Raw genomic sequence first — 16088 nt, 5'->3', positions numbered from 1 at the left:
TTGAAGTAGGGGGTCACTGACTGGAAACTTTTACACATTTCCTTCCTCTGGCCTGGCCCATACCATGCCTGGACCATCCTCAGCAGCTCCTGCTCTCCATCTCCCTGCCTTCCCTTCATCCAGGTTGTAGCTCCTAACCCGGAATCCTCACCTCTGCATCTGCCAGTCCCCAAGATAAGGCCTTACTTTGTGGGGGGAAAAAGAGGGAGGTGGGAGGCGGCCCTGGGAGGGCAGTTTAAAATTTTTCACTTCAGGGGATGGGGCTTGAGGTCAGATTGAATTGGGCTGGGTGGGCTGGGCTGGAGTCTTATCTTTGGGGAAAGGGGTTAGAGGTCAGACTAGAGTGGGGTGGGATGGGAAACACAGGGGAGGAGCTGGGCCCAGGCTAAACTGGGGATGTGGGGGTTCAGGGCCTATACCTCCACAATGGGGCCTCGCTGGGGCACATTTGGGCTGAAACAAATTTTTCAGTCTTGTGCTGGGACCTGGGGCTGGGCCCTCCTCACCTGCACCTGGAAACAGAGGGCATGAGGGTCTTGAAGGACCTCTCCCCTCCCCCAGCCCAGCAATTTCTCCAGACCAGGGCCTTCCCCAGAGGGGCTGCTGGGGCAAACAAGGAGGAGCCAGATCTGGGGCTCCAGAGGAAGTTGCTGGCCACTTGGTTTCCTGAGTTCAAAAAGTGGGTCCCCTTGTCTCTCTGGCACACTCCCTCCCCCAAGCAGGGCAGAGTCCAAGCCTGACAATTTACCTCTTCCCTTGAACCCCACCTCCTCGAAACCACACACACATACACACACACACACACACACACACAGATATGAACCTGCAAATACCCAACCCAGTCATGCAACTGCTGCAGCCCTAAAACGCAACACAATCATACTTCCAAGCCATGCATTCAACAACACTTTCTCATTTCTGTACATGTAGCCTCTCACTCACACCTAGCTGTCATGCTTTCTCTGCCTCCTTGTTCAGCACGTATACCTAGCACCTAGCGTAGGGCCTGGCACCTGGAGAGAGCTCAATGACCGTGTTTCCCCGAAAATAAGACCTAGCCAGACAATCAGCTCTAATGCGTCTTTTGGAGCAAAAATTAATATAAGACCCAGTATTATATTATATTACATTTGGTCTTACAGTAAAATAAGACTGGGTGTTATATTAATTTTTGCCCCTAAAGACGCATTAGAGCTGATTGTCTGACTAGGTCTTATTTTCGGGGAAACACGGGGTTAGCTGAATGAAGGAATCCACCAAGACACATATACCGTAAACAAATGCATATACTAGCCCATATACATATTCACACATGTATATGCTCCCTTACATACACACATTCAAGCCCTCTCCCAGCTCGGGAGTCCCATACACACATAGGCTGGCACACACTCAGGCGGAAAGGCCAGACACAGACACCCTGCAGGTAGGCGTTACCTAGCGTCCCCAGGGAGAGTCGGTGGGAGCAGCTGGCTGGTCCATATCCTTCAGGTCAGGCCTGCAGAGGAGTGGTGTGTTTGGATGTGTGCAAATACAGGTCTTGAGGTCATGAGGTGCTGGGGAAATGAGGAGCTGGGCTCGCAGCAGGGCAAGGTGGGCCATATAGTCCTGTTGTGATGTCTTCCGCCAGCTGGGAGATGAGCGTAGAGGCGCAGCTCCATGAGGCCTTACTTCAGATCAGAGAGACCTTAGTGGGAGAATACTCTGAGACCTTAGATTCCCTCCTGGGATGAAAATGAGGGAGACTGGGTAGGTGCTAAGACCCCATCTCCAATCCACAGCAGAGTCTCCATCTTGCCAATCTCTTTTAATGGTGGACGAGGAGGGGACTGAGGGGAATAACTACCTAGAAAGTACTCTGAAAAGTGCCCTATTTTTCCTTCCATCTTCCTATGGAGCTTCAGACTGCTCCTAGCAAGTGCTCAGGCATCCTCCTCCCTCCCTCTGCACCCCCACCCAAAGTCAGCAATCCCTCTACGCTCTGACTACCCCACCCTGGAACCTAACACCAAGGGAGCCTAGTTCAGCGATCTCAGCTGGGCTGGTCGGCATTGCTGAGTTAAGGGTATAATTTCACTGACCAAGCCTCCCAGGCATTCAAACCACCCAAAGCTCCTTCAATCCAAGCCCCCTCCTAGGCAGGGACCTCTTCCCCCACCCTTCCCCCAACAGCCTACTCCAGGCCTGTCTATCCCAGGAACCCGGCCTCAGGAGGCCCCCCCTGTCTAGCAACCCCATGACAGTTAGTAGTGAGGAACAAGTCTGGGGGTGGTGTGGGGCCCAACCAGGAAGTCAACTTTTGAGGGAGACAGGGCCAGCTTGGGACACGAGGTGCAACACAATAAGGGGAACTGTGCGATGGGAGTGAAGTGGAATCCACAAGTCTAATTCATATCTCCTCCCCCCTGACTGGTCTTAGGACTGCAGGAAGAAGGGGGAAAAGACTGCCGTGGGCTGAGTCATTATTGGGTATCATTGACCAACCAAGACACTGTCAAACCGAAAAGTCTCTTTATTGATTGGTACCATACATGACTCAAATGGCCAAAAAAAAAAAAAAAAAAAAAAAAAAAGGCATTACAGTTGGAGTGGGACATCCATCTTCCCCACCCTTTCCCTCAGCTCCTGACACAATACCCTTCTTCCAACAGTGGCAGCTGGAGTGAATAGGTGTGGGGACCCCAGAATCCAGAAGAGAGGTGGTGCTAACGCTTCTGGAACTGCCTGGGAAAAGGCAGAGAAGCCAGAGCTGGGCCCAGACTTATGAGACCCTGCTCTTGGCCTCACCCTGGCCCACCTGGGGCCTCCACAGCTGAGGATCCTGGCTGCCTCCCCTTTCCTTCTGAGGAAGGGGACTAGAAAGGATATTGGGAGATGAATCCTCTCTACTTCAGCTGAGGGACAGAGGCCTATTGCTCTCTGGTGAGCTTAGAGCTGGGACATTCCCCTCTGTGGAAGGCAGGGGATGACTACATATGCAATTTGAGGGGTTTGGGGAGTACTGGAGAGAGTGGATGAACCCCTCCCCCACCCCATGCCTGCCCAACTGAGACAAAACAAAAAACACAGTGACAAACAAGGCTACTCCCTTCCCTCCACACCCCCTAAGGGAGGGAGCCTCCCCCTTCCCCCATCCAAGACAGCTGCTCTAGTGGAGGACTTGTAAAGAATATACACACCATGGGGGGAGGGGGTTGGGGGCTAGGATTGAGGGAGTCACAAGCACTAGGAGGGCAGGCCAGGGTCCTGGAAGATGGGGAGACAGAGACAACAGCTGGGGGCTGTCACAAAAGTGAGGCCATCAATGGCCCCTTACCCCATGGCATGCCTTCTCCAACTCATCACCCCAGAGGAAAAGGGAAGAGAGATGGCAAAGTGTCTCCTTGGTCTGAAGCTCTCAATCTGTATAAAATGATAATGCACAACCCCCCTCCCCACCCTACCCACACGCTCACCTCCACCTGGGCCCTAAGCCCCCCATCTGCCAGGTGTAGGGAGGTAGCTGGACTTTTAATAAGGGGGACAGGGGGGACATGAGTGATTTTTTTTTTAAACTTACATTTTTAATATTATTATTTTTAAAAAAACTTGGAGCTGGGATAGGTGGCAGAAGGGAGGAACCCAGAGATTTACCCCTCTACCAGCCACCTAGGGGCAGGGCCTGGGGGAGGGGCACTCAACCAAGCCCCAACACTTTTAGTCCCCAAGGGCTGTGGATATAGACGACCCCAGTCTTGAAGGGGGTGGAGTCAGGAGGATGGGGAACCCAGAACCTGGGGTGAGGATGGAGGCAAATGCCCTGGGGTGTGGTCAGGACATTTCTCAGAGGTCCAGGGTCCACATAGGCATCCAGATGAGTACCCCCTTCTCCCAAAAGGCTCTGCAGAGGCCAGGCCCAGCCCAGGGCCACCGGGGGGCAAATCTTGGCACCTGCCCCCAGCGAGTCCAGTTCCTCCCTGAAGTGGGTGGATGGAGGCTGCCCATTTTAGATGCTCAGTCTCTTCATTCTGTCTTCTGTTCCCTGGGGCTGCAAGGGGCGGGGCAGGCAGGCAGAGCACTGGGCGGCCCAGGTGAGGCCTTTACTGGGAGGCCTGTGACGTGGGGTTCTCCGATTTGCTTTCTTGGCTGGATGGAGGCTTGCTGTTCCAGGGGCTGTTGGCGCCCAGGGCAGGGGAGTTGTTAAAGCTGTCCTCGTCGTCAATGCCGTTGGCCGCATCAAACTGGGTGTTCTCCAGACGGGTGATGAGTCTCTCGTCCTCGTCCCCGAACTCCCCGCCCATCAGGGTGGGCTCCCCCACCACCATCACATCCTGAGAGTGGCGGAGGTCCCCAAACATAATCGGGGCAGGGGCTCGCCCAGCCCAGGGCGGCAAATACCCCCAGAGCCCCAGTACCCACCCCAGAAACTCAACACCCCCACCCCCTTCTCATACCCTAATTTTAAATATCAACTCCTCTGACATCCTTGCCCCTGGAATCCTTCCCTCTGAAGGACTGCAGAGCATCAGAGCCTTTAACCCACATCCACTAGATTCTGGGAGAAGTCGATCTACTCCCCTACCTCCCTTGTCCATCTCCCCCAAATTGTAGGGGGCTCCTAAACTTCTGTCAACATGTAAGAGAGGAAGCAGATCAAAAACACCAATGGGGGAAGTGTGCGCATGTGCATGTATTCTAAATTCACACACATTCAAGGCTGCATGTCCCTCTATCCGTGTGAGTGTGTGCGTCTCTGATGGTCTGTGTGCCCCCAAGCTGTCTGTCCTGAACGTCCGTGTGTTCTCATGGCTGACTCTGTCCCTTCATACCTATGTTGCCATGTGTGAGTCTGTATGATCACAACCATGCCTGTAACTAACAAGGACTCTCATCAGTGACAGAAGTCAGCCCACGCTGGCAGAGCACACTGAGAAAAACCGTCTCTGCTTCTATGCCTGCTAGTGAGCTTACACTGGGACAGGGTCAAGGGTCATGGGTCAGCAGTGGGGCAGCCCAGAAGAGAGAAGAAAGCCGAGATGCTTACAGGTACCTGGCTGGAGAGGGCGAAGGTGCTGGCTGGGCTTTTCTTCTTGCTGTTGCTGTTGTTGGTGTTGCCTCCCCCCGAGCTCATGGTGCTGCCCCCTGACATCTTCCGTTTCCGCCGTTTGCTGGGCTGCTGCCGGGCGGGCTCCGCTGTGCCAGGGAAAGCAGACTCAGGTGGGGCAGAGCCCTGGGCCTCTGGCTCCCCATTCTGGCTCCTAAGGAGCCTGAGCCTACCCTGATCCCAATCTTGCAGACCCAGGAGCCAGGATGGGGCTTCATGAGGAGATAGTGATACAGCCTTCAAGGGTGGCATCAGATCCTGGTAAGAGCAGGTACAGGCGCAAGGCACTCACCAGGGGGCGCTACCATGCGCTGCCACTTCTGGAAAAGGCAAGTTTTGAGGCAGTCGCGAGGGCTGAGGCTGTAGGTCTTGTGGCGGGACATGAGCTCCTGCATGGGCTCAAGTATCACACAGAGCTGTAGGGAGACCAGAGCGGGTGGGGGGATTGTCAGGGGAGGGACATGGAGCGAAGGGCAAATGGGATGGGGCAGAGACTGGGTGATCAGACTTACTCGGAGGTAGTTGAGAGTGGAATTGGACAGCCCACACCGGGTGATGTTTTTGGAGAGCTGATCCAACATCTGGGGGTCCTGGGCCTACAGGGGGACAAAGATAAGAATACTAGCACCTGGGTTGCATCTGCTCACCTGTCCTATCATCTGAGCCTTGTGACACTTCTAGTAAGAGAGAAGAGGGGCTATTACCAAATCCATTTTTTAGGTGGGGAAACTCTAACCCTCTCAGGTCACCCTCAGGTGGCAGACCTTGTTCCGCTGTTCCCGCTGCCTGCCCTCCCCCTTGCCCTCCCCCGTGCATCTTAGGTCCTGCCCACACTCACATGCATGGCAAGGATGCTGCGGGGAATGAGTTCACGGTGCTGCCGGATGCTGAAGTGCCACGTCTTTATCCGCATCATGTCATCAAACATGAACTCCAGGTACAACCGGCCCTCCACACACACCTGGAGACAGACTTGTCACAGTTTTGCCCTCACCCCCCTACCTGGAAGTATACCTGTTCTCCCATTTGCGCACAACTCTCCCACTGCATACAATTCTGCCACCTGCACCTAAATCTGGGTGCATAAGTGGCACAGACCATCCCCTTACATACCCGTCACACCCCGGGCCCGTACACATGCACAGAAGAAATGCTTAACTGATCCTGTCCTCTCACCATGGAGCTAGTGATACACCATCTGCTATAATCTCGATGAGGGCAGGCAGAATACTGTCATGCACAAGCTCAGCAAATGCCTGCTGAATGCTGCAGCATGCCCGCCCTCCCTTCTCATCTGCCCACTGCCCATTATGCCTCCCTGGGGAACAGCTGAGAACATTTTGGGAATGAGGAAGGGAATCAAATTCAGGTGCCTCAGCGCTCCACGTCCAGCTGGGTTGCTGACCTGGGTGAACATGGGTTTGCCATGCTGGGTCACCATGCTGCCCTGGTCACAGTCGAGCGACACAAAGTTGCTGTGGAATGCCTCCTTGGGGTGCTTAAGCACATAGTACAGCTCCGTAGCACCCCCCTCAAAGATGCTGCGGAAGTAGCGTGGGATCAAGGTCCGGCCAATGGCTGTAGAGATGGGACAAACTTTTCAGAACCGACGAACCTCAAGAGGTCAGGCAGATGCCACCTCTGCCGAAACAGATACCCTGGGACAAAGAGCCCACTCCCAGACCTTAGAATGACACAGGAGGCATACACCTGCACAGCAGAACTGGCAGGACCCCCCCGAGGCCACTCACTGTATCTCTTTGGTCCATCCTCCAGGCAGAAAGTGATGGTTAACATGGCATCATCCTCAAAGAACTCAGTTGTGAAAGCATCCCACCAGAGATTGTCACACTCCTAAGGAGCACAGGGAGGGGTGTCTGTATGTCAGAAGATACCCCACAGGGGTGCCCAGATGGCTCTCCCCGTCTCAGGTCCTTTCCCCTGGCCATACCTCTGTCCAGTTTTGAAGCCGTTTATTAAGCTCGAATATTCTGTAGTCAGTTTGGTTGCCATATGGTGTGTGCCTCCTGGGGTAAGCGAAGAAGAGAGGTCAGCAGGAGCAGAGCCTCCCCACCCACACCCCCTCTGCCTTCACCCATGTAACAGAAAGCACCTCCCTCCCCACTGGACTCCACTTACCCGATCCCGGGCTCCAGGTATGTAGGCGGGTACATGGGAGTTGGGCTGTGTAAGGGAAGAGGCTATGAGAATGGGGGTAAAGACAGGAATTATTGGGGAGTGTCATGCCCTCCCCTTTTCAGGTAGGATCCCTTCTGGAGAAGGGATCGGAAGTGAACAAGAGACTCACCCCACATCCCGATCTAGCATGGTGCCGGGATGAAAGGGGGGGAAGGCGTTGCCGTTCGGGGGCTCCTTCGGCGAGTACAGCTTGAATGACTTTGAGGAACAACCTAGAAGGGAAAGGAAGAAGGGGTGCCCAGAGTCCCTCTTGAGGGCTCTCCTGGAAATTTGCTGGACTGTGTGGACAGGGACTGGTCTTCTGGAGCCCCCAGAGTGGACTAGGGGAGGGAGCTTACCCCAGGGAGCACCTACCTCTGCTTCTACCATGTTTCTCCAAAAATAAGACCAGGTCTTATACTGTATTTCCCAGAAAATCAGACCAGGTCTTATATTAATTTTTGCTCCAAAAGACGCATTAAGGGCATATTTTCAGAGGATGTCTTATTTTTTCATGTACAACAATCTACATTTATTCAAATACAGTCATGTCATCTTCTTCTGGAACATCGTCATAATGTACTAAATGCGTCCGTCTGGCTGACGATCTTAACTGGGGCTTATTTTCGGGATAGATCTTATTTTCGGGGAAACATGGTAAATCTAGTTTCTTTTATTAAGAAACTAGAAGTACTCAGCCCCAATACCCAAGACCCCATTTCTTCATGTGGCTGAGCCCTAGATAATAGAATTGAAACTGGAAAGAAATGTCAATACCATAGAATAAATAAATACCCAAATGTTGGAATCTAACTTTGATAAACACTCTTTTCTATATTATTTTGTTCAATCATCACAACCACGTGTGAGGTAGCAGGGTCAACTATAACATTCCCATTTTACAGATAAGGCAACTGAAAGCTCAAGGGGTCTTGCCAAGATCACAGAGTTAGGACCTGAGCCCAGATCTTCTGATTCCCATATCCTATAGTATTTCTACCCTTCTATTGCCCTCTGGAGACCAAGTTGGGGGAGGAAGAAGGGGGATTTTGCCAATTCCTTGCCCCTCCTCCACCCTCCAGGGTCTCAGGAGAGCAAGGGATAGAAAGATAAAGGGGGGTGGGTGTTTGCTGGGTGCCACCCACCAGATAACCAGTTGGCCCTTCTGCCTCCCCCACCAACGGCCACTCCCTTATCAGCCCAGCCCCCTCCCCCACACCCACCTCTAGTTTAGTGCTGTCTCTAAACCAGAAACCCAAAGCCTCAACCCATTTTGTCTTCTGAGACTTGCAGTGGGAGAGGGAGGTAGAGGGACCTCTATTGGATCCCACTCTACTTACAAACGGCAATGAGGAGACCTGGAAAGGAGCACAGGTTCCAGGGGGCTCAGTCTAGGAGGCAAGTAGTAACCAGACAGGGGCCTCTGCCTGTGTGTATCTGTACATGTGCACATGTGTCCCCTCTCTACCTCACCCAGCAGCACGAAGTTCCTGGTGTACTATTTCCTGACTGGAAGAAGTGTTATATTCATAGTTGGGTGTGAGCCAGGTACTTCTGCAATGCTGCTTCCCCCCTCCCTATAAGATGAGGGGAAACTGAGGTAGCATTCCAAGGGTCCTGACCCCAATCATAGCTGCTTCCTGACATCCCCAAAACTTGATTGCATTTGGAAGGATAGCTGTATTGGCTGTATCTGAGCCCCCTCCCCAATTTAGACACAAAATCTATTTTGTTCCTTGGGGGGAAGAGACAAAGGAAGACACTGTGCCAATGTGTATCATTTAATTCTTTCCCCAGGGCCCCCTCCTCACAATATGGCAAAAGGAGGGTCTCAGAGGGACTACACTACACTGTCCCTGAAGGTGCCAAGAGTCAGAGCCTGTTTGTGCCTGCACACGCGTGCGCCTCATCCTGCCGAGCAGGCTTCTACCCTCAGCTCGCCCCAACATGCCTCACAAGGGCTGGAACCCAGCAGCCCCAGGCAGAATCAGGGTGCCGGCAACAGGCCCCGGCCCCTGCCCCGTCCACGGGCTCCTGCAGGCCACATCCACATGCTCAAGACACAGCACACACGGCCTTCACATGCCCGTCTGGACTGAGGAGCACAGGTTCTCAGGAAAGAGACAGTCCCACCCTCCCCAAGTCTCCCCACTCCACAGATAGGGAGACCAAGGCCGCATAGGAAGCCAAGGCTCACACAGCCCACCAGAGCCCAGGCCTGGGCAATGAACTCAAGCGTAGATGACTGGACCCAGTCCTCGTCCCCTAACTAGGCTCTCCTTCCCCAAAAGCATCACTGCCCCTGGCCCTCCGTTTCAGGCCCTCTTGAAGAAACTTGTCAGCTCAAGACCCTAAAAAGAAGAGAGGTAGGATACCTGGGTTCTTCTTAATTCTGAAAAAAGTTTCCGAGCTTCAATTTCTCCCATTAACGAACTGACAGGCATTGCCTGGGGCTGGGTAACAGTTCTGAGAAGTTAAAGCCCAAAGCTCTGGGGCCTCTACGTACACTTCCAGTGAATGGACACCAACTCAGCATCTCTTCAGAGCCCTAGCAACTCCCAGTAGCCCCAGCACAAGGGCTTGGGAGTGAGAAGAGAAGGGGAGGGGACATCACCCAGACCATCTGTCCCTGTTGCTGCCTGTCCCCAGCAGCAGGGGTAGAGGGAGAAAGGTGGGGGTGGGGTGAAGGGGATGTGTCATCCAGCCCTGGAATCAGACATAGCCCCCAATTCCACCTCTAGCAATCTGGGAGCCCTTAGGAAAGAGAAGAGAGGAAGAGCCCAGAACTGGTAAAGTTTTCTCAGGATGGAAGCTGCATCCTGGGGCTGAGGGGGCACCTCCAGCTGGGCATTTCCATGGTAACCAGCCTGACCTGAGAGCAGGCCCCCTCCCTTTGGGGGCTGACCAGAGGTCAGCGGGCCTGGGAGCCCTGGCCTCTCTGAGCTGAGGCACCTTTCCCCCAGCCAGCATACCAGGCCTGGGCCAGACCCAGGGCCTTCCACCCACTCCCTTCAGGCTTGCAGGGTACCCAGACTTACCTGGGAGAACTGAGGGGGCCAGGAGAGATGTGGGGAGCGGCTGCAAGCCCAGCGGGGCCCTGGCAGGGGTGAGGACTGAGGGGGAGCCAACTTCAGCCGCTCATGTCCCGAGTGGGACAGGCAGGCCTGGCTGGGAGCTCCACTCCGCGGGGCCGCACAAAGACTCGCACGCACAGCCTCGGCCCGCCCCGAGGCGGCCACAGCCCCGGGGGAAAGTTACAATGGCCACTGGGCTGGGGGCCGGGGGCCAGGGGGCCGGCCTGGGGGGCGGGGGGCAGCGGGGAGTCCGGAGCCTTCTTTGTTTGCAAGGTTTCCCTCAACAATGGCTGCTCCGCTCTTTCCTCTCTCCTCCTCCTCCTCGGCTCTCCCTGCCGCCGCCTCTCGCTGCCTCTGCCTCCAAGCAGCCCGCCCGCCCTCCCCAGGCCACCAGGCCCCTCTGCCGGGGCACCAGGCGAGGCAGGGCCCAGCACTCACACTCACTCACACTCTCACTCGCGCACGCACAGACACACGCAGCGCCCGCCGGCTCCCTGCCTTTTCTCCCTTTCTCTCCCTCCCTCCCCGCTCGCTCTCGGAGCCTCTCTCAGAATGAGGCCCCAGGGCCGGCGGAGGGTGGAGCTGCCCCCACCGGCCCCGCCCCCTCCCTGCGAGGGATGAGGAAGAGGGAAAGAGGGAGGGAGAGGGAGGCAGGCTGGGAGGACTGCTGAGAAAAACAAAAGAGAGACAGAGACTGGGAGAGATAGGAGATGGAGAGATGGAGACAGAACAGGCTGGGCCTGGAGAGATCTGGATGGAGAGGAGGCCTGTGGGGGCAAGGAATTGAAGTGCCACCCCACCCCCCAGCCTCAGGCCCTGGTGCTCAAGGCTGAGCAGGGGAGCCAGAGCCACAGGAAGGGATGGAAGAGGATGCTCTCCTCTCTGGAGACTCCCTGTATCTTTAAAGTCCCCCAAATCTCTCTTCCTCTCTCCTTCGATCTCTCCGGTTGAAGGCTGGTCAGGGCTGCCACCTAGGCTTCAGACCCTTGTGAAATGCCAGAGCAGCTGGGGGGGGGAGGCTCCAGTGGGTTATTTTTGACAGAGACACACTCTGACTTCAGCCTGTAAACACTGATCAGAGGGAGGGGGACAGTCCAGGCTCCCTGACCCCAACCCAGCTAAGTTCCAAGCCTTGACTTAGATCTGCCTTAGCAGGAAGCCCCTCCCCCACCAACCACTGGAGACACGTGGGTGCAGGGGAAAGAGGCACTGTCAGAGTTAAGGAAGGCAAACTTGCCTAACCAAGGGTCCCCAGAAGGGGCCTAGTCTGCTGCTAAATCCCAAGACAGGGGGTGTTTCTAAAACTTGGGTAATCGTCCAGGCCCTACTACCTAGACAGACAAGAAAAAGGAAACACACACATTGGAAGGGGTAGTGTATGACCTCCTATTTCACTACAGGTTGATCTCTGCTCCCTATTCCCTGCCTCCCCCACCCCCCACACACTGTCCCATGACAGGATTTCTCATGACATACACACCAGTTGACTATGGAGTAATAATGTTGCACCTGGCCCTATGTCTATCTTCCACACATAAATAGCACATCTTACTTTCACGTAAATCAGTACCTGATACACACTTCAACCTATGATATATCTCAACCCTAAGAAAACCCAACCCCAGGCTCACTCACATACACAGCCAACGTCAGACCCTGACTTCCATTCACACTGGAAACTGTGACATGAACGCCCCTTGACCCCAATATACACACCAAAACTGCATTTTACCTCCTGAATCTGTGACAGACTATTACATACATATCCCGACCACTTATTACCCAGGGACTAACCCCATCAAACACCCTTCCAGAAACCTGCACACTATTTTCCATCATGGCCTGGCCATGGTACACCCCAGTTTTCACAAATATATAAAAATCTATGACATTCAGATACCCTGCAACATACAGCCTACACTAGGACTTGAGACATTCCTAATAACTCCCAAATTTACAGCCCAACTCTGGGATGTCCACATTCCTTCACCACTGACAGGACAATTCCTATCATTTGCTTCCTGCCTTTAAACTTTCCAAAGCGCATTCATAGGCAGTACCTCAAGAGATCCTTACAGCACACAGGGCCAAATATTACCCCAACTTCAACAGATTACAGTGACACAGGAGGGCCTGAGGCTGGAATCCTGGATTTCTAACCCCACTCACCCAAGCCCAGTCCTAGGACACTGCAGCCATTCCTACTCCCTCGTCTCTCCAAGGAATGGTCATTCCAGGCCCCAAATGACTGTCCACATGGGGAAGAGGGGATATAGGCACGTGCTCTGGCTTCTACCTTCAGTTCAGAGCTCAGGACCCTCACCCAGTCTGTCTCCTCAAATTTCGGGGAGAAGGGACCCTAAATACCAAGACATACCAAGACTCTGGCACATCACTCAAAACAGGTCCCCTCCTAGTAGTTCCCCTTCTCTAGCAAGTCTGCTCCTCTCAGTTCTGACTTAATTCCCCCACTTGCACAGAGGTAGAAGAGGTCAGAATTAGAAGGCCCTAACACTGGGGGGAGGGGGTAAGAAGCAGCAAAGAATGACAAAGGTGATGAGGGAGAGTAGAGGGAGAGCACCCCTCCTGGAGGTGGGGAGTCTGAAGGGCAGCAGCCTGCCCCAGCCCACAGGATAAGGTACCAGCACTGCCCCCTGCCTGGGCCCCTGGGGCTCCCTGACCCAGGCCTCCAGTGTGCCTGCCCCCCTTCCTTTGTCTGTGCCCGGCCTCCCGTTGGCCTGGCGCTCTGCCATCCTCCTCTCCTGGCTCCCAGCCGCCACCACTGCTGCCTTCTCCCCTCCCCCTACTCCTCCCTGCCTTAACCCTTCTGAGCCACATGCTGCCCCAGACAGGCCCTGGACCCCTCAACAACCTGCCCTGCCCAGGGTGATGCCCCTTAGCAGAGGTTCTCCCTGCTGCTGACCAAAGCCCCAGAAGCTATTCCCTCACCCCAGGAGCACTATGGGAGCTGGGTGTGTGTGTGTGTATGTGTGTATCTTGTGGTGTTTCCTTCTGTGTGTGCATGTGTGTGAGTCTGTGTGTGCTCTGGCTTCCCTCAGTCACATGTGTGGGGCATGTGCTGTCTCTGCCGGGCTGGGGGAGGAGGAGCTGGGAGACAGCAGAGCACAAAGGAGACTCAGACAGGCAGGCAGGCAGCAGGCAGGCGGCCTGCCAGGGTGCCTCGGCCCCCAACCTAAGGCTGCTCAGGTTGGGGGGTGGGGGGGCAGCGGGGTCTTTGGGCCTGGACTATACATGCTGCCACAATGCCCTTGTGTTCAACCATGTGCTCCCACCCACCCATGCAAGCTTGGCCCCCTCTTTTACTCCAACTCCTACCATTCCCCATCCCCAGGCCACTCTCAAGTCCTTCCTCATATAGTTCTCCTTGAAGTCTAACCTCCATCCATCCTCTGTGGCATCAATCCATAAGATTCCTTCACATTTGGGAAAAAGATTCCCCACTCCTGGCCATCTTCTGGCCCCTGTCACCCAACCAGGCCACCAGACACACAAAAGGAACATGCCTTTTGGGGCACTGACCAAAGTTGTCCCCCCTCACACACACACTCCTGCGCATAGATCCTCATCCTGTCCCCATGCTACTCCCAGACTGAGGGGGAAACTTTCTCCCTTCTCTTACTGGTCCCAGGCACTCTGCCCCAAGTTCTGGACCAACCTCCCATCTACCTCCAACCTGACAACCCATACCCACCTCTTACCCACTATTTGTAGGAACTAAGAATCAAAATACTTGGCCTTCTAGTACGTCCAGCGCCTTAGTTTCTGCTATGCTTATGTGTGGCAATGGAAGCTCAAGGCTATGGGCATGCATGGATGTGAACAGGGTACCTAGCATGGGACAACTACAAAGAAGAAAATATAAATATGTACACCACGCTGGTAGGAGAAATGATGGGGCCAGGCAGGATTCCAGCTTAGTAAGCTCTTTCCTCTCCTCTCCCCCACCCTCTGCAGCAGAAGCCAGCGGTTCCCACACCCAGATATTCCAGGATCCTCAGGCTCTACTAGCCCTCCCTCTGGGCCCCATACCCCTTAAACGTCAGCCTCAGCAGGCACTTTGTGTGCCCAGCCCAGCCTGGCTTGGGTCACATGATTTTCAAGGAAGCTTCCTCACTGGCAGCTTCCCTTGAGGGTTGGGGGGGAGGGAGGGCACTTGTGTGGTATGGGCCTCTAGAGGGGTAAAGGATCCAAACCAGGGTAGATTCAGGAACACCTGACTTTCAGAAGAAAGCTAACTCCAGCCTGAGATTGGGGTCCTGCAGCTATGGAAGAACCCAGAGTCCTGGGGATGCTGACAGTGTTCTGAGGTCCTCTGAAGACTTCTCCAGCCACATCACTTCTCTCTTTCCTCCTGGCAGTGAGTGTGAGCCTCTCTTCCCCTCTCCAGGAAAGACTCAGACCCAGGCTGTCACTGGCAAGAGTCCATATGGGGTTTAGGGGGGCAGGGAGCAGAGCCTAAGTCCTCTTTCAAGTTCTCACTTTGGGGTCAAGCACTACTCCCCTCAACTCAACTCTCACAAATCACTCTAGTTCCTAGCTTGCCTGGGGCTGCCACATTCCTCCTCCCACTAGGACGGAGATGCCAGACCCCAGGGCCCAATTATCTGTTCCCGCCCCCTCCCAGGAGTACCTCCTGTCCCCCAGGAGGGCCAACCTTCCTTGGCAACAGGCAGGAAAATTTGGAGGGGGGCAAAATGGGCCCCAATTAATCCCTCCCCCCAAACACGGTCCTCAAAAACAGCCTGGAGGGGGGTGTCACAGGATATGTAAGAGGGAATAGGCAACAGGGAAGGGGGGGACAACCCAAACCAGCCAATCACAACTCTATGGTGACCTGAGGGGGGGGTCAAAAGTCCAGACTCACTTCTGATTGGCTAACGCCGTGGAATTCTGGGAATTTCAGCCCCCCCCAAGTAATCTCCCCCCCAAAAAAACCATATACACACGCTATCCCCAGCACCCCCTCCCCGTGTCTCCAGGTTGCTGCGCATTTTACACAGTTGGGAAGAACACTTCCCCGGACTGAGGCCCCGCATACCCTCACAGCCCCCGACCTCCGCCATGCCATCGATGCCCCCCACACAAGTTCTCGCTAAACAAGGGGTGAAGGATCCGCGGGAGGATGAGGGAGGGAGGGGCCAGGCGGCCGCGCGCCCCACTCACCAGGACAGGCACAGCCCACTGACATCTTCACATCGCCCGCCGCTGGGGGCCCAGCCGAGTCACGGTGCCTGCCCCGCTCGGGGACAGGCCGGGCATGAGCTACCGCCGCCGCCCGCGGCCCCCGCTGCCCTCGCCGGCGGCCCGGCCCGGCCTCGGCCCGGTGCGGGAGGGCCCTGGCTGCAGTGAGGGGCCTGTCAGGCGCAGAGCAGACAGGAAGGAAGCCAGGCAGGAAGGCGAGCTGCCTCTGAGTGTGTGCGCGCGGGTGTGCGTCCCCCGAGTGTGTGTCCGTGTGTGCGCGTGTGCGTGTGCGTGTCTGTACGCTCCCGCCGCCCTCCCCGCCGCCAACGCCGCCGCCGCTCGCCCCCCTCTCCCTCTCGTTCTCCTCACTCCCGCTCTAATAGGCGCCCGCTCTCCAGCCCCAGCAGGGCTGGGCTGGGCTTTATTAATATGCTAATTGCCTGCTAGTGGGAGGGGAGAGCCGTGTCAAAGTGACCCGGGCGGGTGCGCGGCGAGCGACGACGTGCGTGCGCCGCGCGGCGGGCGGGCGGCGAGGGGCCGGGAGCGTTCAG

The 16088-nt window shown here is 55.3% G+C and overlaps 1 protein-coding gene across 4 annotated transcripts; it reads right to left on the bottom strand.

Moving 5' to 3' along the window:
* Positions 1 to 2492: 2492 nt before the first annotated feature.
* LDB1 (LIM domain binding 1) lies at positions 2493 to 16039 on the bottom strand. 4 transcript variants are annotated; one of them, XM_019724987.2, is made up of 11 exons: positions 15520 to 16039; positions 7392 to 7494; positions 7223 to 7267; positions 7035 to 7110; positions 6835 to 6937; positions 6489 to 6661; positions 5922 to 6044; positions 5596 to 5679; positions 5376 to 5499; positions 5030 to 5172; positions 2493 to 4310 (listed from the first exon to the last, which is right to left on the bottom strand). In XM_019724987.2, the coding sequence occupies exons 1-11, from the start codon at positions 15542 to 15544 to the stop codon at positions 4080 to 4082; spliced, it is 1230 nt and encodes a 409-aa protein (XP_019580546.1). In that variant the 5' UTR covers positions 15545 to 16039; the 3' UTR covers positions 2493 to 4079. The 4 variants fall into 4 exon arrangements, with proteins under 4 accessions (XP_019580546.1, XP_019580545.1, XP_019580547.1 ...); XM_019724986.2 differs by having other exon boundaries at positions 5024 to 5172; positions 15520 to 16031; XM_019724988.2 differs by lacking the exon at positions 15520 to 16039 and adding an exon at positions 10300 to 13617 and having other exon boundaries at positions 5024 to 5172.
* Positions 16040 to 16088: the final 49 nt, after the last annotated feature.

This window comes from Rhinolophus sinicus, linkage group LG07 (assembly GCF_036562045.2).
Source record: "Rhinolophus sinicus isolate RSC01 linkage group LG07, ASM3656204v1, whole genome shotgun sequence".
NCBI classification, from domain to species: Eukaryota; Metazoa; Chordata; class Mammalia; order Chiroptera; family Rhinolophidae; genus Rhinolophus; species Rhinolophus sinicus.
Note: the sequence above shows the minus strand (reverse complement) of the source record. Positions and strands in the feature narration are given on the sequence as shown.

What these genes read in the sequence shown, in the direction of transcription:
- LDB1 (XM_019724986.2), bottom strand. Translation starts at nt 15,544, where the DNA reads ATGTCAGTGGGCTGTGCCTGTCCTG. An exon ending in GGATGGACCAAAGAGATACA is followed by an intron (nt 6,662 to 6,834) that starts GTGAGTGGCCTC and finishes CCATCTCTACAG; the next exon opens with CCATTGGCCGGACCTTGATC. An exon ending in CCCTCTCCAGCCAGGTACCT is followed by an intron (nt 4,311 to 5,023) that starts GTAAGCATCTCG and finishes CGCCACTCTCAG; the next exon opens with GATGTGATGGTGGTGGGGGA.